This window comes from Neophocaena asiaeorientalis, unplaced genomic scaffold (genome assembly GCF_003031525.2).
Source record: "Neophocaena asiaeorientalis asiaeorientalis breed wild unplaced genomic scaffold, Neophocaena_asiaeorientalis_V1.1 scaffold91, whole genome shotgun sequence".
Classification (NCBI taxonomy): Eukaryota; Metazoa; Chordata; class Mammalia; order Artiodactyla; family Phocoenidae; genus Neophocaena; species Neophocaena asiaeorientalis.
Window position 1 is genome coordinate 1,984,199 of NW_020173198.1, and position 20,804 is coordinate 2,005,002.

General features: G+C 50.4%; 3 protein-coding genes across 4 annotated transcripts in view; 2 read left to right on the top strand and 1 right to left on the bottom strand.

Annotated features, from left to right (window-relative positions):
• The window catches only part of SLX1A (structure-specific endonuclease subunit SLX1A), a 2,992-nt gene extending 1,948 nt beyond the window's left edge, over positions 1 to 1,044 (top strand). The window contains exons 4-6 of the mRNA XM_024744241.1: positions 467 to 594; positions 756 to 843; positions 917 to 1,044. Of these exons, the coding sequence (XP_024600009.1) occupies positions 467 to 594; positions 756 to 843; positions 917 to 946 (246 nt within the window). The 3' untranslated portion in view covers positions 947 to 1,044. The remainder of the gene's footprint in view (positions 1 to 466; positions 595 to 755; positions 844 to 916) is intronic.
• An 86-nt stretch (positions 1,045 to 1,130) lies between these two features.
• LOC112399212 (sulfotransferase 1A1) lies at positions 1,131 to 10,463 on the top strand. 2 transcript variants are annotated; one of them, XM_024744238.1, is made up of 11 exons: positions 1,131 to 1,266; positions 1,363 to 1,728; positions 2,048 to 2,198; positions 2,937 to 3,156; positions 3,261 to 3,386; positions 3,458 to 3,555; positions 4,070 to 4,196; positions 4,301 to 4,395; positions 4,894 to 5,074; positions 5,203 to 5,328; positions 8,715 to 10,463. In XM_024744238.1, exons 4-11 carry the CDS (start codon positions 3,009 to 3,011, stop codon positions 8,762 to 8,764), a joined length of 951 nt encoding a protein of 316 aa, XP_024600006.1. In that variant the 5' UTR covers positions 1,131 to 1,266; positions 1,363 to 1,728; positions 2,048 to 2,198; positions 2,937 to 3,008; the 3' UTR covers positions 8,765 to 10,463. The 2 variants fall into 2 exon arrangements, with proteins under 2 accessions (XP_024600006.1, XP_024600007.1); XM_024744239.1 differs by having other exon boundaries at positions 1,181 to 1,728; positions 2,973 to 3,156.
• Positions 5,366 to 20,804, bottom strand: part of SGF29 (SAGA complex associated factor 29) — a 27,167-nt gene continuing 11,728 nt past the window's right edge. The window contains exons 2-10 of the mRNA XM_024744240.1: positions 18,021 to 18,115; positions 13,837 to 13,912; positions 13,108 to 13,180; positions 8,578 to 8,642; positions 7,551 to 7,680; positions 7,333 to 7,479; positions 7,057 to 7,092; positions 6,786 to 6,948; positions 5,366 to 5,728 (exon numbers count right to left, since the gene is read on the bottom strand). Of these exons, the coding sequence (XP_024600008.1) occupies positions 5,612 to 5,728; positions 6,786 to 6,948; positions 7,057 to 7,092; positions 7,333 to 7,479; positions 7,551 to 7,680; positions 8,578 to 8,642; positions 13,108 to 13,180; positions 13,837 to 13,912; positions 18,021 to 18,095 (882 nt within the window). The 5' untranslated portion in view covers positions 18,096 to 18,115 and the 3' untranslated portion in view covers positions 5,366 to 5,611. The remainder of the gene's footprint in view (positions 5,729 to 6,785; positions 6,949 to 7,056; positions 7,093 to 7,332; positions 7,480 to 7,550; positions 7,681 to 8,577; positions 8,643 to 13,107; positions 13,181 to 13,836; positions 13,913 to 18,020; positions 18,116 to 20,804) is intronic.

Sequence of the window (20,804 nt, forward strand, 5' to 3'; positions counted from 1 at the left end):
TCTGCTGGGGCATTTAGTTCCTTTTCACTACTGTAGAACAGGGTCTAGTGCAGAGCAGATTGCCAATAAATATTTAATAAATTAATTGAGATGATGAGTCTGGCTTCTACTGAGACCTCAGTAAATGTAAGTTGAGCTCTTGCCATTCAGAGCTTAAGTGACCTGCCTGAGATTGCTCAGCCTTTAAGGAACTCTAGGTCTGGCTGCCCTGCCATGGTGTTATGTAATCGCTGCTAACACTCAGAGAAAACTGGCCAGCTTAGTCCCTGTGGGCCAGTATTTTAACGTCTCCGTGCCTCAGTTTCCTCATCTATAAAATACAAATAATAGTATCAAGAGTGCCTGTCTCATAAGGTGGTTTTATGTAAAGTCTTGGAACAGTGTCTAGTCCATAGAAATTCTTCACCATTGCTAGCTACGTCATTACTCCCCATTTTCTCTCTTACCTGCCTGCCACCTCTGACAGGATGAAGAAGACCCCCTGTGTTGCCCCCACCCTGGCTGCTCCCTGAGGGCTCATGTGATCTGCCTGGCACAGGAGTTCCTGCAGGAGGAGCCAGGGCAGCTTCTGCCCCTAGAGGGCCAATGCCCTGGGTGAGTCCAGCACCCCTACTCCAGCCTGGTTTAGCTCTGGGAAGATGGTGCCCAGTTGTCCAAGTCCAGGCCTGGGGTAGTCCTCATCTTAGCACCCAGGTCCTGGCCTGGAGGAGGCTTGTGATCCTGACTCTGTCTCCTACCAACCACACCCCTGGTAGCTGTAAGAACTCACTGCTGTGGGGAGACCTGATCTGGCTGTGCCGGATGAGCACCGAGGAGGAAGAGGAGGACTCGGAATTAGAAGAGGTGAGAGGTGGCTTGGGCCCCAGCCTCACCCCATCTCCTGGGCTGCCTTTCACCAACCCTCTTGTCTCCACAGGAACACTGGACCGACATGCTGGAGATCTGATCCTCAGCGTCTCTAACCTCTGCCCACTCCTTTTCTGTGCCACCCCCTGTGGGTCTGGGCAGTTTTTACTTGAGTACAATAAAAAGTCTGAGTTAAGGTACCTTCTGGTGTTTGCTGGGGGGTGGGAGAGTGGGGTAGGAGGCAGAGGCCCTGCCAGTCACTGGGGCCTGAGGAGGACAGAGTGGGGAACGGCCACTGGCCCCAGCACGGACCAGCCTCTGAAGTCACATGGTCCTTTGAGGGCTTGGGAGACTCACACCCTGCACACAGAGCCCACCCACCTCCGGTGCCCAGCTTGACTCCAGACTTTAATCCAAACAGTAAGGACAAAGGCCGAGGAGGAGAGGGGGGTTGCTGTTGCCCCACGGGGTCCTGTGGCCCTCTAAGCCCCAACTCCTTCTCATCTCTGTCTGCAGAGCCTTGTTCAAACCCACAGAAAAAAAAGCACCTTCTGGGGGCTGTTGTGTTACCAACCATGAGTGAGGCTCCGTGCTGTCCCACGGGAGCCGCCTTCCCACGGGAGCTATGGAGCTGGGGCTCACTCCCAGGGTTATTCGACTTAAGCATTCTGGCTCTTTCCTATCCTTTGCTGCCTCGAAAAGAGCCTGCCCTGCTCGGCTCTGCCGCAAACCCCATGACCCGGCCCACGCACATCCCTCTGGACTGGCCTCGTGGTCAGAGCCAGAAGTTCCTGGAACAATGTTTGGGCTGCTGGGGGCCTCTGAGCTGCCTTCCACCTGAACCCATGGCCTCTTCAAGACTGGCCGGGCACCAGCAGGAGGGTGAGTGTCCCACATTTCCCTTCCACTCCTCTGCCCTTTCTAGACTGGGTCCATTAGGTAAAGCTGTCTTTTGGCCCCCTTTTCAGGGGTGGAGTTCAGAGGGCAGGTCAGGAGCCAGGATTACAGCTCGAAACACCAAAAAACAAAAAAGAAAACCATTGCACCCTTGTGTCTAGTTTCAGTCTTCTATTTTCTACACACTAAACCCACATCTTAGGTTTTCAGGCCAGTCTAAGCTTGATTCCAGCTGGGCACTGAGCAGGGTAGCACAGAGGGGCCCTCCCACCACGAACTTCACCCTTTCCTTCCTGGACAACAGCCAAGTCCCAGTGCTGGCTCCAGATCCCTCCCACTTTGGACCTACAAGACCTTCAGCTCAGAGAGCAGTTCTGCCCTCACCATACCACACCCGTTCTACGTTCTAAGCCGCAGCACGCAGACGTCAGGAGGCCAAGATCCAGAGAAGTCAGGTGAGAGCGAGGTGGTGGGCCGGCTGGGCTGGATCTCCCTCAGCTTGCGCTGCTGGCTCTTATCCTGTCGCTTGAGCTTTCTGGTCCAGCTTCTCACACCCTGCCCTTTCCCCAAGGATTGCCCATCTCAATCTACAGCCTGGCCTGAATAATGCCCCTCCTCCTCCTTCCCCTCCCACTTCACTGCTCCCTCCTCTCCCCCTCCTCCAGTGAGTCATGAGTTTTGCCCATTCACATACCAGATTCCGGCTCCCCAGACAGTTGCTCAATTGGCTGTGTTTTTCTCCAAGCTGGGGAGGGTAGATGGGCAAGTGGGGTCTCAGGCCCAACTGGCCTTTTTGGAGTTTTCCAACATATGTGAGAGGCCAGGAGGGGAGCTGAAGGAGGGGACGTCAGGGAGGAGCCCACCAGGATTAGGCCCGGAGGCAAAGCAGGAAGAGAAAGCAAGCTGGGGGCTGGCAGGAAGTTCAGACTGGCAGGACCTAGAGTGGGTTTTCTCAAGTGCACAATGGAACCCCCTGGAGAGCTTCCAAAAAACTGCTATCTGGGTCCCATCCCCAGAGAGTGTTTTAATTGGTTTGGGATTTTAAAAGCTCTGCAGGCAAATAAAAATGAGCCTGGGTGTGACCCACTGCGTGAGCACTGGATCTGGCTTTGAATCCCAGCCCCACCACTCGCTAGCTCTGTGAGCATGGGCACGTGGCTCCCTCAGCCTCAGCTTCCTTTACCTTAAAGCAGGAATTCAACAGTTGGCACCACTGTGATATTGTTAAGGGAAGGAAGCTACACTCTGGACCCTGACGTGGCAGCATGGAGCTGGTCCAGGACACCTCCCGCCCGCCACTGGAGTACATGAAGGGGATCCCGCTCATCAAGTACTTTGCAGAGGGACTGGGGCCGCTGCAGAGCTTCCAAGCCTGGCCCAATGACCTGCTCATCAGCACCTACCCCAAATCCGGTAGGTGATGAGGGCACCAATGCCTCTCCTGGGCTGCAGTCCCCACCTTGGGCCGGGAGGGGCGTGCTCAGCCCTGCTCATCTCCCATTTCCCTCTCTCTCCAGGCACCACCTGGGTAAGCGAGATCCTGGACCTGATCTACCAGGGTGGCGACCTGGAGAAGTGTCAAAGAGCCCCCATCTTCGTCCGGGTGCCCTTCCTTGAGTTCAGGGTCCCTGGCCTTCCCACAGGTATGTGGCGGGGTGCTGGGAGGTAGGACTCGGGCTCCAGCTCAGCCGGCTTTTCCCTACCTATGGCTTAGGTGCTGAGCTTCTGGAAGATACACCAGCCCCACGGCTGATCAAGACACACTTGCCGCTGGCTCTGCTTCCACCGACCCTGCTGGATCAGAAGGTCAAGGTGAATGGCAGAGGAAGCCAAGGAAGGAGGCTGCTGGGGCCATCCCAGCTTTGGCCCTACCTTCTGGGGAGGTCTCCTCACCTCCTCCAGCCTGGTCTCATCTTAAGGGAGGCGGGGGGCATCTGCCCGATGGCTCTAGTGGGGTCAGATACTCTGGTGAAAAGGAGACTCCTCTGTGCAGAGTCGGGCTCACAGGCCCGTGGAAGAGGGGCTGGTGGGAATCCAGCATGCCTTGTTCCAAATTCAGGCAGAGTGGCATTGAGGGGATTAGATTAGTATAAAATATGGTTTCAGGGAGCAGCCCAGAGTTCGGCATCAGAGCGGGGTTCAAGCCCCAGCTCAGTCTCGCTCACACCATGGGACTGTAAGTGAGTCAGCCTCTAGACCCGTTTCTCCCTCAGCCAAACCGAGGGAACCTCCCTGGCAAGGATGCTGTGAAGGGTGGGACACCTAGTGCCCAGTGTGCTGTGTGGTGATGGTGCTGGGGTGGGGGTGGGGTCATCTGCCCCTCCAGGTGGTCTACGTTGCCCGCAATGCAAAGGATGTGGCCGTCTCCTATTACCACTTCTACCACATGGCCAAGGTGCACCCTGACCCTGGCACCTGGGACAGCTTCCTGGAGAAGTTCATGGCTGGGGAAGGTGGGGCTGACTCTGGAGGAAGGAAAGGGGTGGGGTGGAGCTGAGGGGCACCAGCTACAACTTATGCCAACCTCTGTGTCCATGCCCCCTGCCCTTTTCTCCAGTGTCCTACGGGTCCTGGTACCAGCACGTGCAGGAGTGGTGGGAGCTGAGTCACACCCACCCTGTTCTCTACCTCTTCTATGAGGACATAAAGCAGGTGAGGCCGCCTGCTTCTGCGTCCCTCCATGTCACACGCAGAGAGGCAGGAACCTCACAGTGACCTGCCAAGGCCCTCTCAGCCCCCCTCCCCTATGACAGCCCACAGCCCAGTCCTCCTGGATCCCCTCCGCAGGACTGAGCAGCAGTGCCCCCTTGCAGCAGTGCCCTGTACATAGCTCTTATCTCCTAGCACTCGAGTCAGCAACACGTGCACTCATCCATCAGCTAGTTACTGCTGTTGCTTCTCCTGGGGCCACGGTTATGAAAGAGGACTGTCCCTCCTCTCATCCAGCAGGAACCAGACATCTGTAATAAAGGACCACAGGGCAGAAGGCAATCAAACCTGCCCTAGGGAAAGAGGACCAGAGTCAAGGAACAGGGTCTGAGGTCTCTAAGCAGAAGTGGCCAGATCCCCACAGGGTTAGAAAGGGACCTCCCTTCTGTTTGCTCAGCAAGCAATGCAAACCTCCACTGAGGAGCCCCTCTGCTGCTCCAGAACCCCAAAAGGGAGATCCAGAAGATCCTGGAGTTCGTGGGGCGCTCTCTGCCAGAGGAAACCGTGGATCACATCGTCCAGCACACGTCTTTCAAGGAGATGAAGAAGAACCCCATGACCAACTACAGCACCATACCCACCAGAGTCATGGACCACAGCATCTCTGCCTTCATGAGGAAAGGTGAGAGCTGCCCCAGGGAGTGGGCACGGGCATCTGGGGAGAGAGTGGGGGAGCAGCAGCTAGAGCCGCCGTTCAGCCAGTCAGGGCCTCCTCTGCGACGGGGACCTCTCTCCTTTCGTCTCTCCCAGGCATCACTGGGGACTGGAAATCCACCTTCACTGTGGCCCAGAATGAGCGCTTTGAAGCCGACTATGCTGTGAAGATGGCAGGCTGCCACCTCCACTTCTGCTGGGAGCTGAGTGGTGCTCATCAGGGTGAGCGTGAACCAGGCCTCAACAATAAAATCTGATGTGTGTTAAACAGCCTCTGCTGGAAGCAAAGGACGAACCTGAGCCAAAAGGGTACATGCCCACTGGGACCAAGTGAGGCCATCTTCCCTGGTGGCCTCCAGCTCGCCCTAGTTGGGCGGGAAGGAAGGGTCTGGAAAAGTAAAACCCAGGAGACATGGACAAGGGAGGAGGAATATTTATTGATCACAGAATCTTGTGTTGCATCCCCTTCGAGGGTGTCAGGAGATTGCAAGTCCGCTAGGCCGCTTCACTTTTTCTTGGGCTCCTTACAAGCCACCACGTACCGCTGGGCCACGTTGAGGGGAGGGGAGTAACCATCTGCATAGGAGGTGTCTTCAAACAGGACCGAATAGTCATCCTGGGGCTGCAGTAGGGGGCAGACGGGAGTGACTGGTCAGAGACCTCCAGGCGAGGCCCCCCCAAACCTAGATAGACAGGAACCTCTGGCTCGTGGGCCCCCAGCCTCTCCTGTCCTCGTAGTCACTCAGGAAGTCTAGATGTTTGAACCTAGTCCCTGTTACTACAGAGCTCTTTCCTCAACAACAAAGGGCCAAGGGTAAGGGATGAAGAGCAGGGAGAAGGGAGACTTGCCACCTACGTGGATGGGCCATAACTGGAGGGTCTGGTACCAGGGAGCCCGTGTTAAAGGGATCAAGGACAGCCTAGAGGGGGACTTCCCTGGTGGCAGAGCGATTAGGAATCCGCCTGCCGGTGCAGGGGACACGGGTTCGATCCCTGGTTCCGGAAGATCCCACATGCCTCGGAGCAAGCAAGCCCGTGCGCCACAACTACTGAAGCCCGTGTGCCTAGAGCCCGTGCTCTGCAACAAGAGAAGCCACCGCAGTGAGAAGCCCACGCACTGCAACGAAGAGTTGCCCCCGCTCGCTGCAACTAGAGAAAGCCTGCACGCAGCAATGAAGACTCAACGCAGCAAAAAAAAAGAAAAAAAAAAAAAGCCTAGAGGGCAGCAGGCAGGTATCCTGGAGGAAGAGGGGAGAACAGCCTTTAAACTCCCATCAGGTGATGGGTGACCAGGGTGTCAGCAATGTCAGGAGCTCGAGAGAAAGCAGCTCAGCCAAGGAAAGGGCAGTGGTGCAGGAGTCAAGGGTCCAAAACAGGCCCTGGGCATCGAACTTCCCATCTCAGTGCAAAAGCGAGGTTAGACTAGAGTATGCTTCGGGTCCATTCCGCTCAGGGCTTGCTAAGGCTCTGAAGCTTGGAGAGAGGAGGGCTGGCTGGTGCTGACCTAGAGGGCAGGGCTGTAGGGCAGACTAAGCAGAAGACAAAGGCCAACTTGCAGGACCCTCCTAGCTCAGAGAGGCTGTAAGATAAGGAAAAGGGGACGGAAAGTGGGAAGATGTTCCATGACCCAGCTGGTCCTTGTAGCGGGGCCAGTGTCTCTCCCGTGAAGGCTGGCTTACCCGTTGCGGGGGTGTGTGGATCAGGGCACGGTAGAAGCAGGTGGTCTGGGGATACAGGGCCAGCACGAGCTGCTCCTTCTGGAATAAGGCTTCGGGGTCTGTCTCCGGGTTGGCCTTCCACTGCGGCAGTGGGATGATCCGCCGGCGGCTCAGGGTGTGTCTCCTGGTGGGGGCGAGGGGGAGCTAAGGTCAACTCATGGCCAGGTGGGGGCCCCATCCCAGCAGCTCAGCTGCCCCCAGGCTTCCACAGCACCCCCACGAGCTCACTCACTCTTTGCCTTCTTCGTCAATGTCATCTACCTCATACCTGTGGGTAAACAAAAGGAAAGCGGTGGATGCAGGGAGGTGCATAGTCCAAGTCAGGGAGCCCCGAGGAAGCGGGGGAGGAGCGCAGGGAAGGGAAGTAGCCCAGGAGCCCACTTCACACACCATCCCCACCGGCACCCAGGGGAAGCTGCTTTTCTCCCATCTTGCAGACGGGTGAGAGTCGCAGCCCACGTGGGTGTGGTGACGGGAGAAGAGCCCACAGGGCTGGGCGTCCACTCACTTGTTGGTGGCATGGCTGTAACTGACCACCTCGGCCAGGATCCACTGCTCATCCCCATCCACAGCCTTCACCCGGGCAGCCACCTTGTCTCCAGGTTTGGCCACGTAGTCCCCAGAAGCTGGAATGGCCCCACAGAGGGGCGGGGGCCTGAGGGAGGAATAAAGTGTCACTTCCAGTCCCTTCCTTGCCAGCGCCCCCAGCCCTGGGCCCGCCCTCACTTGTCACCAGGCTTCCCGATCCACAGGGGCAGTGTCATGGCCGACTGCTGCAGCAGGGTCATCAGCACCCCCCTGCGCATGGTCTTCCGAGGGGGCTCCGAGTCATTGTACAGGCCCGCGATCTTGGCCGCTGTGGGAAAGAAGCGAGCCTTTGAGACACCAGGGACAGGGTTCCCGCCCCCAGGCCCACCCTAGCCTGCCTGCATCGGGCTGTCAGAGCTCAGCCTGCAGCCCCACCGCCCAAGTTAGCACCAGGGGCCCAGGTGCCATCCTGCCCCTTCCACCAGATGCCCACAGTCAGACCGCCCAGATGGTGAGGCACCAGGAGGGTGGGTGCCCTAGGGAGAGGGAACTAGAAAGGGCAAAAGCTGGGATTCTGGGGTGCTGGTCATATCCGTTATGTTCAGTTAGTGAAAGTTTTGGTGAGCTGTATGTCCACTTACGTGTACTTTTCTATGAATCTATGTTGTAATTCAACAAAAAGTTTAAAAAACAAACCCTCAAATGTGGACAGACCCCTGACCTCCTCAGGCATGGTTCAACACACCCAGCCACTTCATACAAACCCAGCTGGCAGTGTGACAGCATTGTTGATGGGTGCGGAGTTGCACATGGGGGGTTCACTGGGGCAAGAGAGGTGGGAAAGCCACAGCAGCCTGAGGGCTCTGGAAGCCAGTGCCTCGTGTAGGTAAACTCCATGTGGAAGGCTGGCTTCAAGACACCCAGGGTGCAGCTCTGGTTCTCCCCACAGCAAGAAATGGGAGTGGGTGGCAGTAGGAAGGAGGGAGGTGACTGACCCAGGCAGTAGAGGGAGCAGGGGAATCAGCGTGGTCTGCAGGGGGCTCTGGGGATGATCCCCTTTCCCTTCCCCACCCCAGGCTGCCCAGGCGCTTCTCTGTCAGAAGCCCCCGGAACAATCCCACCAGACTGAGGTCACAGGCTCCCCTACAGGGAGACCTGACTGCTGCTCTCAGGAGCCCTCACTCCGCCTGGTCCAGGAATGCCGGCCTGGTCGTCTCTAACTCACCAATCCGCCTCTCTTCCAACAGAGACTTGATTTCCGCAATCTTATCTAGGGCTTTCCGGAGGATGCTGAGGGCAGGGAGAAGGGAAAGAAGAGGTCTGGATGAAGCATAAAGCGCAGACTTCCTTTTCTCGTTACAGCAGGCTGGCTAGCTCAGACCAACCCTGATGCTGGAAACTATAAACCCTAAGCACGTGTTTTTTAATCTTAAAAGCATAAAAGGCAAGAGGAAGTGGCAGGCCAAAAAACCTAAGAGGGTCCTGGAGCGGTAAGCAAAGCAGAGAGCTGCCTTGGCCGCAGCGCATCCGACAAATCCTGAAGAAGTGTTGCTGGGTGCCAGCGGACTCTAACAACCTCTCGCGATTCGGAGGACAGAAGTTAAAACTTGGGGTCTGCCCTAGTGGCACCTGTAAAAGAGACACTCCAGAGGACTGTGGGGAGTTGTCTCGGCTCAGAGCAGGGCTGGGGGTGGAGGGAACTCATCCCTGAAAGACTGCAGCCCCAGGAAACCTCTGGAGTTCGATTACGGGGGTTCCAGGGTGGCTGGGACCCAAGCAACCTGGCAGAAGTGCACACAGATCCTTGCGGGAAGAAGGCTTCTTTATCCTAGACCTTTGGGAACCTCCCCCAAAGAATATCTCAACAGCAGTAAGCAGCAGAGAAGCCAGTTCAGGTCATTTATTCTCCAGCACATTCCTCTCTTAAACCTTTAGTAAATGCCCACGTGTTTCTGAAGGCCTTGGTTCAGACCCATGAGAACACAGCACAACAGTGTCACAGGAGGTGTCCCAGAGGGTGTGACTCTTGCGGACTCATCAGGCAAAGAAAGGCCAGAAGATCGGGCAAGGGGCAGCCTTGGCAGAGGGAACTGCGCAAACCGAAGCAGGGAGGGATGAACACCACGCTGACAGGCTTGGAGCACTGAAGCTCAGCGTGGCTGGTGTCGGACGCCAGGATGACTCAGCCAGAGCCACCTCGGGCTTGTGCGTGAGCACTGGTACACGGGGCAAAGCAGAGGAGGAGGTAAAAGCCAGCAGGCCAAAGGGAACTTGCAAAGTCTGATCATTGCTGCTGGGCCTGTTTGGAGGACATCCTTTTACGTAGTACGTCCTAAGCTGTATTCTGTGAGATATTAATGGAGTGGTTCTCAACCCTAGCTGGACATCAGAACGCCCTGGGGAGCTTTTTAAAAAGAATCCCAATTGCTTTAAGTAAGAATCATCAACAGATGCCGAAACTAGTGGGTCTGATGTGAAATGGGATATGTACAGTCTCCAAGTATCTCTCATACTTATTAATCACACAACGGACAACAGCGATAACTTGACACAGGAGAAACCTGGAAGAGCCCACCTTAACCAGTGGGAGTCTTTTGGCCTTGTAATATGATGACGGAGGACGACATCACTTCCATGCTATTACTTCCAAAAGCGTAAAACCTGAATCTAATCGTGAGGAAACATCAGACAAACCCAACTGAGGGCCATTCTACACTGGCCTGTAATCTTCAAAATGTCAAGGTCAGGAAAAGCAAAGACAGCCTGGGAACTGTTCCAGATTGGAAGAGACCAGAGAGACATGAAAACTAAACGCAGTGCTGACCTGCACTATAAAAATGTTCTGTTCTTTTGCTGTAAAGGTCATCAGTGGACAGTGATGAGACCTGAATAAGATGTGTAGATCAGTTAATAGTTTTATATCTGTAATTTCCTGATTTTGAGAAATGTACCGTGGTTGTTTAAGAATGTCCTGGTTTTTAGGAAATGCCGACTGATGTCTTTAGAGGTCAAGAGGCATCATGCATCATGTCTGCAACATAAATGATTCAGAAAAAAAAAGATTGTAAATACATATATCTTTAGAGTGATAAAGCAACTGTGGTAAAAATACATTTCTGTGAGTCTGAAATTATGTAGAAAGTTAACATCGATGCATGAACTCCACCTCAGTAAAAGCAGAACCTCTGGGCGCAGCCAGACTTGAGCACCAGTGTATAAATGTATTCCACTGTCAAGTAAGTTTGTGAAATACTGAGTTAAAGGAATTGCTGTTGCAGAACTTGGCAGAGCCTTCAATACTTTACTACTTCAGTACTTCAATACTTCAGTGCTTTAATTTGCATTGTGACTCTCTAAGGAGAGGAATGTAATATTCCGTTTCCTAAAGTTACTGAAGTGCCACTGCAGAGATCTGAGGAAACAATGTTTTAAGATCATTTCCTATTTAAAGAGCAGTTTTCTGGAGCTGAAACTTCTCCATCTCGGAACCATACAGGCTTCAGGTCAACCAGGATGACCACCCAGCGAAGCGTGGGTCCCTACCTTCTGGGAGGCAGCCTGCCAGCCCGTCAGCAACCCTCAGGGATGGTGCCATCCCAAGAGCCCCACTTCACCTGGGACAGCAGAGGAAACGCCTCTTGCTGGCTGGCCTTCCTTTGAAGCGTCCTCAGCCAAGAACCCTGAGCCTTAACCTCCCTCCCCGCCCAAAACCCAGCCCCCCTCCCCAACCATTCGTAAGGGGCTAAATGGTGTGGGCTCTTTAAAGTAATCCAATACTGCTGCATACCAATACACAGTAATTATTTGATTGGGGTGAAAAATAATTCCTTGTGGGCCTTCTCTCCTGCGCCCTCACAGAGCCGCACCTGGAGAAGTGCCTTCTGAACCAATGTTAGAAAATATCTTGTTCCCACCCAGAATGGCTGCCCGTCTCCACTGGAACACGGAAAGTGACATCTTTGATCTGTTTCCCTTTGACTCCTGCTGCTAAAAGAGATGACTGTTAAATGAAGACACAAGGGTTCCTTTCTGTTTTCTGCAAAAGCAGGAGGAGGAAAAGCAGCCAGGACTGGACAGAAGGAACAGCAAAGCATCACAGGCTTGGGCTAGCTCATGAAGCAGGCTCTTGGCCCCTCTTCATTTTCCCAAGAGGTTTAATGCAAATATTTAGAAGATGAGCTGATAGGTGCTGCAGCACCTGGGTCAGTGCCACAGGCACACACAGTACCATGTTTTCCCCACCCAGACACGGAGCTCCCTGTGGGTAGGGGTGGCATCTTATCTGTCTCACCCACTCTCCTGTTCCCAGCATGGTATCTGGAGGTGAGGACACCTTATTCATTGTTTAGTGAATGAACGTACGAAGGTCTGAGAGTCTGAAAAAGTGAAATGACAGCAGAACTGCAAGGGACCTGCACTTACGAAACAAGCTTTAAGTGTTAAACTCTAGTTAAGTCAATGCCAGAGAAGAGCTCGCACCAGCTGGTTGCAGAAGCAGCTGTCTCACTCTGCCGGCAGTTAGGCTGGGAAGGGAAAGTCTGCCTTTTACTTTCAAATGAGCGTCGAGTCAGTCTGACTTATACAAGCCAAACTCCAGGCCCACTAATGGGAAAGGGCCCAACTATGGCTACCCGATGAATCTGCAAATCAGGGAGAAGATGGGGGTGGGGAAGGCTCGGCTGGAAAGCCAAGCAAGCAACATCTCCAACCAGAACTCGCCGTGTCCCCTCCCCGCCAGTCGGCCCCACCCTGGCAAAGGGAGCCCCATCAGACCCCTTTGTTCAAGCTAAAAACCTTGGAAATCTTCTCTCCCAACTCGTCCTCCAGTTTGATCTCAGAATCCACCCTTGTTTCTCTATCCCCACTGCCATTGTCTCAGCTAAACTCCGTCACTTATCTTTTGCCTGGTCTCCAAACTAGCCTTGAATCTCACCCAGTCTGCTCTCCGTACGGCAGCCAGGGGTTTCTCTCCTGCTCTTACATCGCCTTTGGCTCGCTATGGCCTCCAAGATAACGTCCAGGTATTGGAGGTCTTCCACATCCTGCCCTCCCCTCCCCCAGCCAGGCAAGGACTAGTTCTCATTCCCCAAATGCGCTCCTCCATAGCCCTGGCACACTCTGTCCTCCGCTTGGGCGCTCTGACTTGTCTGCCTACCCATCCCCAGCTCAAGTTTCTCCTCCTCCCTGAGAGGGTCTCAGATCCCCAGGCACAGTGAACACCATCTCGGCTGGGCCACCAACTACACTGTCCTGTAACGTTTTTAGGGTGTCTCTCCTTTCTGGACTGCTTGCCCTTGAAGGCAGGATCTCACTATCCTTGTCTCTCTCTATGGAGACTGCCCAACACCAGGCATAACCATGGGTTATGGTCAAAAGAGTTTGAAAAATACTGGTATTAGGCACTTTATGTGCATTATCGCATTTTACGCTGACAATTCTACAGGTAGGTATTATCTCTATTTTAATGACGGAGCAACTGAGTCTCAGCTGAAATGACTGCCCAAGGTCAAGTGACTAGAAAAAGGCATCCCTGGGATTTGATCCACACCTCTCTGCCATCTATAAAACAGCAGGGCCAGGGAAGAGAGGCCAGAGTGGGCTCTAGGGAAAGTGGGCCCTAAAGGAGAAGCTGGGGAGTCAGAATCTGCTTATCCGTGGGAGGAGAGGCAGGCTGGGGCTATGGTCCACAGGCTCCTACAGCCCAGCACCTGGATGTGGAGGGGAGGCGATGGCAGGGCAGTGGGACGGTACTCACTTGCACTCAGCCTCTGCATCGGCCTTGGCGGTTGTATAGAGGCCACGCAGCTTTGTCCGGTAATAGGGAGAGACTGCAGAATAAACAAAGGGAGAAAGATGCACGGGTGAGGGGCAGCTGGCAGCAATGTGGCACTGCTTCCAGTCCGCCGGAATCAGACTCTGGGAGGCACCGAGGGGCCATGGGCTGAGGTATGATGAGCTTTACTGGCTCAGAAGTGCCCCACGAGGCCGATACCTCCATGTTCACATTTTCATATGGTACAGATGCCATCACAACACCTAGGAGAGGACTCTCTAACCTCTGCCAGAGTGTGACCCACGCAAACAGAAAACAATTCTCCAAGCTCCTCAGAGTTGGAAAGCACCAGCCCAGGAGCCTGACCTCAGGGCATGTGCAGGACACATGAGTAGGGAAGCTCTAGAAAATGCCGGCTAACTGGGGGGTCCTGTGCGCTGTAAGGGGGTTCCCGGGACGCAGCGTCATTTCCTGACTTCCCAGTCCTCAGAGTTGGGGGATTTTAAAGTTCCTTAGTGGCTAGACAGTCTGTCATCTGTCTCCTGGGTCATCTTAGGTCACCCAGCCTCAGGGAAAACGGTCCCTCAGGGCTAGGGAGCAAGCAGTTCATTTTGGGTTAGGCAGATACATGCAAAAGTCCCTTTCGAAAATGATGACCGCCACGTTCCCAGTCTTGGCCCACTCCTTTCTCTCCCGAGCCCAGCTACTCACTCTTGTTCTCTGTCTGCATCCGCTCGTGGGTCTTTTGGATGTTCACTAAGTTGTGTTCGCTCCTCGAACGCTCTTCCTGCAAGGACGAGGTCAACAGGACATGAGGGGAGGCCCTTTACCCTGCTGTGGCAATGACCCTGCAGCCCAGGCCAGAGGCCCCATAAATATGACCCTCATTTTGTAAATCCAACTTCCAAATCCGTAAGTTTAAAAGCATTTTCCCCCCTGACTAATGCAAAAGCAATACAAAAGGCATTAAAGTTAACTTACAAGTTATACATTTAATGACTCTCCTTTATCAAAAACCCACAGATTCAATGCAATCCCCATCAAAATTCCAGCTGACTTCCCTGCAGAAATTGACAAGCTGATCCTCAAGTTTATATGGAAATTCAAGTGACCCAGAATAGTCAAAACAATCTTAAACAAACAACAACAAAAAAACATCGGAGGAGTCACGTTTCCCAATTTCAAAATTTCCTACAAAGCTGCAGTAGTCAAATGGTGTGATGCTGCCATATAGGTCAATGGAACAGAGCCGAGAGTCTAGAAACTAACACGTATATCTATGATCAATTCATCTGGGGAAGCGGGGCAGGTAAGGACGCTGATACAATCCTTCCCCACATCAGTGGTCCTGGGACCAGGGCTGCAAATGAAGATGCCGGAAGCAGGGATGATTCCTAAGGAAGAAGCTGTAACTATACCTTTTAACCTTTATGTCAGAATTTCTAAGTGCCTGAGTGGGTAGGTACTTTCACCCCATCTGGCAAAATGGAGTTAACAGTGAACGCAGCTATAATGCCTAGTGGTGAAAACAGCCCACTAGTTCCGTACCTAAGTAACCCTACCTTACATGAATGGGAATGGACGGGGGCCGGGGTGGGGATAGGGGGAGAGTCGGAGGAAGGTGAGGCACTTGCTAGACTAGTGTGTTGTTGCTGGCAATCAGGACCAGCACGGTGGCCGAGCCTAACGTCCTTCAGAGTAGAAAAATCTGGGTAAAAATCAATGACAAATGCAGAGAAGGAGAAAGAGTAGCTGAGGGTAAAAGAATGAATAAATGGGTTATGCAATGATGGAAATTCAGTATTACATTAATACCTGAGAGAGGCTCAGAGCAAGAGAATAACATTGACTCTTAACTCAGTCATACCAGATGCCCTGAAGGTGACGCCGTGTGTCTGCCAAGACCACCTCTGCTTTTAGACCCCAACAAAGTCAAATGGAAGCCTGAAAACCCTCTGAGAGACATTTTGGTTATATAATATGATGATAAACTAGACAAACTGTTGATGACTGACTGGAGTTCTAGTAATGTGCCAGTATCTTTTTTTCTTTATCTTCAAAATTTTATTAATAAACTATTTTTAGAGCAGTTTTAGGTTTACAGAAAAATCACGCAGGTAGAAGACAGAGTTCCCGTACACCTGCTTTCCCCTGCACAGCTTCACCTATTATTAACATCTTGCATTAGTGTGGAACATTTGTTACAATTACTGAACCAATATTGATAATTATTAACTAAAGTCCATAGATTACATTAAGATTCACCTTTTGTGTTTAACATTCTATGGGTTTTGACAAATGCAAAATGTAACGTATCCACCATTTTGGTATCATACAGAATAGTTTCACCTCCCTTAAAAACCCCCTGTGCTCGCCCATTCATCCCTCCCTCCAAGCCCTGCGCAATCACTGATCATTTTATTCTCTCTATAGATTTGCCTTTTCCATATTGTCATATAGTTGGAATCATATAGTATAGAAAACCTTTCAGACTGGGTTTTCACTTAGCAATATGTGTGCCAGAATCTTCTGACTTATTTTTCAGGTCACATTCCACTACAAAGGATACCATTTGGAAAGGAATCTCTGGAAACTGTTCCCATGGGGTCGTATGGCAGCTCCCAGCAGACTGATCATCGTGTCACTGCAAGCCTGGATGATGGGATGCTTAGAAAGGTCCCTGGTTATAATGGACACGATATGCCACAGCATGCTTGCACAAATACATATCACCCTTGTCTTTGTGAATGAAAAGCAAGTAAAAACAACAGGGAAAAAGTGGGTTTCTGACAGGATTAGAGCAGTAGGCACATGGTGGGTCCAAATTCCCCTGGGGAGCAGCCCCATCCCCTGCTCCCCTAGACGAGGAAGGTTTTGAGAGGCCTAAGAGGCCATATGATATACTTAGGCTAAATTACATCTAGGTGCGACTACCACTCATCTAACCCTAGTATGGGGCACCCAACATTTTTTGGGTACAAAATATGTATCCTAACTGCAGTACCCAGGCCATTAGTACACAATGGCAACAAAATGCATAGTGGAGTAAGCAACATTGGCCCATAGACAGAAAAAGGCTTTAGGGGACATAGGTACTGTTGTGTTCATTGTGGGGCAAGCTGAACTCATTTTCAATGAGAAGCAGCAATCGGAGGGAAAAGACCGTTGATTAGAATAAACAAACAGAAGTGAGTTCTCTCGTAGGAGGAAAGCAAGGGACGGGAGTCAGTCTGGAAAGATGATGAGGCTTTAGTGAAGTGGTTCAGGCCAACCCAACAGGTAACGTGGATAGTTCTAGGACCCACCTGTTGCTGGGAAAGGGCTTGCACCTTGACCCACCAGGGTTTCTTGACTATTTTAAAATGGATAATACTTTAATAAGTAGCCATGAGCAGCTGCCCTCCATCCTAGCTGCTGAGCCCCAAGGGGCACACTTATGGGAATTTTGTGGACCTCTAAACCTATGGAAGCCCTCAAGGGGCATGTGCAATTACATCAATGCACCATGACTACCCTTGACCCAAGAATAGATCAAAATAAGACATATCCTGAAGTCCAGTTAGCAGAGGTAGGGCTTGTACTCTGAATACCACCTGTGTCCTCCCCATAGGAGGGAGGTGGACTCTGCTATACAACAGTATGCAGTGGAAACCAGTCTCAGTACGAGCCTGAGCTGAGACAGAGTGACTGGCTTTATCCCCAGCTGACTTCGAACCCAGAAATAACTGAACCATGGCCAACTGTAATAAAGCCTTTCCGTAATAAAATCTGGTAAATGGGCAGGGCCAATTCTGTTGCAAAGGCCTAACAAATAGCTCTGTAATTCTTACTGATTTGTTCCATAATGAAACTGAATTTTACCATGACCATACTTCAGTATGGTGTAACACACTGGCACTGTTGGTAAGATTCAACTACCTTATGTAAGTCAGTCACAGGGTAATACTGATATTGATGACCAAATGTATTGGGAGATTGAGTCAAAGTCTTCTGAGAATGTAATGCTGATGGAAAATGACTGCCCTGAGGAAGAACTGGATTTAACTCACCATCAGCTAATTTCTATGCTAAACAGTTTCACACAAATTTATCATAAGGTACAGATGGTGGCAGATGAAGGAGGAAAACAGGTAATCAAATTAGTACAAAAATATGAAAGTGTATGTAATGGCTCTATAGGACAGATTAGTTGTTTCTTTAAGTCTATCCCTACCCTATAAGGATTCCTGCCAACGTTAGGCATATTTATGCTGATACTATTGCCGTATCTGTTATATAAATGCTATACTGAAGGTAAATGCTCAAATGACTGTTTTGCTGTAACAGAGCCTAGGCCAAGGGCCAGGGGGGTGGCAGGTACAGTTAAAGATCGATTCAGCAGGCCTGGGTGTTCAAACACTACACATTCCAAAAAAGGGCTGGCCCTTGACCAGCTCTTAGTAGATAACCACTAAACACGCTTGGAGTATCTTGCCTGATAAGAGTGTCTCTGTTTACCTGAGGTGGAGGCACAAGGAGAATGACTGCTATTGGGTACAGGGCATTTTTGTCAGGTGATGAAAATGTTCTGAAATTGATCATGGTGATCGTTGCACAACTCTGAATATTGATTCAAATTGGACTGTACACCTTAAATGGGCGAATTGTATGGTATGTGAATTACACCTCTCAACATAGCTGTTACTAAACAAAACGAATCATGAAATCCTGCACATGACAGAAAATCCAACAGGAATGGAAGTCATATCCTACATTCTCCTTCTCCTCCCACCTTCATTACATCACCGTGGTTCCCGCATGTCCAATCTCTTTGAACACAACCACCCCCGCCCCCTCCACAGCTCAGTATCACAGCCCACGTTCCCCTCTAGGAGTGGAGGGCTGTGGATTTTTACCTGGGTTTGCTTGATCAGCTGATGGAGCTCTGTGAGCAGTTCTGCAATGCGGGAATCAGCAGACACGAGGGCCATGGTGTGGTATACGGGGGCGCCTGGGGTGGAGGGGGAGCAGAAGAGAGCCTTGTTAGTGGCTGTTGTGGGTTAAACCATTCTCCTGAAAGATATGCTGAAGTTCTAACCTCTGGTACCTCTCACTTGGAAACAGGGTCTTTGCAGATGTAATTAAGATATATGTTAAGATGAAGTCACCCTGGAGTCGGGTGGGCCTTAATCCAACATGACTGGTGCCCTCATAAGAGAAGAAACAGAGACACACATACAGAGAATGCCAGGTGGAGAGACAGACACACACCGAGGGAAGACAGCCATGTGACAGACGCAGAGAGAGAGTGCAGCTATGCAGCTGCAAGCCAAGGAATATCAAGGATCGCTGGCAACCACCAGAAGCTGGGAGAGAGGCACGGAACATACTGTCCTTCTGGGCACCCAAGAAGGAACCCACCCTTGATTCTGGAACTGATACAACCCCTTGATTTTGGAATTCTAGCCTTCAGAACTGTGAGAATACATTTCTTTTAAGTCACCCAGTTTACGGTCGTTTGTCATGGCAGCCCTAGGAAACTGATACAGCGGCAAGTTGTCCTGGATTTCCTCCCTAATCCAATGATGCTCCTATTCGATATGTTCAACCAAGTCAGGAGTACTTGTTAAGTATCTTCAAAGGCAGTATGTCCTAGCCCCAGCTCTGCTGCTACTATCCTGACAAATGATTCAAGCATTCTGGTTTCCCCTTTTTCTTTAATGTGTAAAATGAGGATTCAAATAAGATTTTATATGAAGACACTTTCTAAGTTATAAAGCATTGTTACTTTTTTTTTACTGTAGAGGGAAGAGAAATTAACTACTAAAAATATCTGACTTGAGGTAAGATGAATGTATTGTGATGAAAATAAAATGCAACAGTAGGTAATTAGAAAAAGAATGAGACAATAAAAGGTAATTTTAAAAGTAAGCTATTGTATAGCCAACACATGGAAACAACCTAAATGTCCACTGACAGATGAATGGATAAACAAGATGTGGTACATACACACAATGGAATACCACTCAGCCATAAAAAAGAACGAAATAATACCATTTGCAGCAACATGGATGCAACTGGAGATTATCCTACTAAGTGAAGTAAGTCAGAAACAGAAAGACAAATATATGATATCACTTATATGTGGAATTTAAAATATGACACAAATGAACCTATCTATGAAACAGAAACAGACTCATAGACCTAGAGAACAGACTGGTGGTTGCCAAGGGAACCTATTTATGAAACAGAAACAGACTCATGGACCTAGAGAACAGACTGGTGGTTGCCAAGGGAACCTATCTATGAAACAGAAACAGACTCATGGACATAGAGGGTGGTTGCCAAGGGGGAGGGAGTTGGGGGAGGGATGGAGTGGGAGGTTGGTGTTAGCAGATGTAAGCTTTTATATACAGGATGGATAAACAACAAGGTCTTGCTGTATAGCACAGGGAACTATATTCAATATCCTATGATAAACCATAACAGAAAAGAATATGAAAACAGAATGTATATATACATATAACTAAATCACTTTGCTGTACAGCAGTAATTAACACAACATTGTAAATCAACTATACTTCAATAAAAATTTTTTAAAAGTAAGCTACTGTAACTAGGTAAAACTGGACATATGCCTAAAGATAAAAGTAGACTGGAGAAAAAGAACTTTTTTTTAGGATGCCGAAAGTTTTACTTTATACCCTACCTTCTTATAAAGGTCATTCAATTAGTACATCTCCATATCCACAAAGATCAGATTCACACTGCATGTCCCCCACCCCCCGGTAATGAACTGTGAACTCTATGTATTTAAATATGCATGTCTTCTTAAAAATCTCTGCTTTTGTTTATTAAAAGAGTAATACACAAACCAGGAATAGAGGGGAGTTTCCTCAACCTGGTCAAGGGCATCTATGAAAACCCACAGATAACATCATACTTATTGGTGAAAGACTGAAAGCTTTCCCCCCTAAGATCAGCAACAAGTCAACATTGCTCTAGAGGTTCAAACTAGGGCAATAAAATGAAATAAAAGAATCAAGATTGGAAAGAAAGAAGTAAAACTCTCTTCATCTGCAGATGACATGACCTTGTATATACAAAATCCTGAGAAACCCACTAAACAACTCTTAGAACTAACAAAGAAGGTTAAGGGACAGAAGATCAACAGGCAAAAATCAACTGCATTTCTATACAGTTGCAATGAACAACCCAAAAATGAAACTAAGAAAACAATTCAATTTACAATAGCATCCAAAAGAATAAAATACTTAGGAATAAGTTTAATAAGAGAAGTATACAATTCTTATACTGAAAACTACAAAACATTGTTTAAAAAAATTAAGAAGATCTACATAAATAGACATCCCATGTTCATGGATCAGCAGACTTAATATTGTTAAAATAGCACTACTCCCCAAATCGATCTACAGTTTCAACGAAAGCCCTATCAAAATCCCAGGTGGGGCTTCCCTGGTGGCGCAGTGGTTGCGAGTCTGCCTGCCGATGCAGGGGACACGGGTTCGTGCCCCGGTCCGGGAGGATCCCACGTGCCGCGGAGCGGCTGGGCCCGTGAGCCATGGCCGCTGAGCCTGCGCGTCCGGAGCCTGTGCTCCGCAACGAGAGAGGCCACAGCGGTGAGAGGCCCGGGTACCGCAAAAAAAAAAAAAAAAAAAAAAAATCCCAGGGGGCTTTTT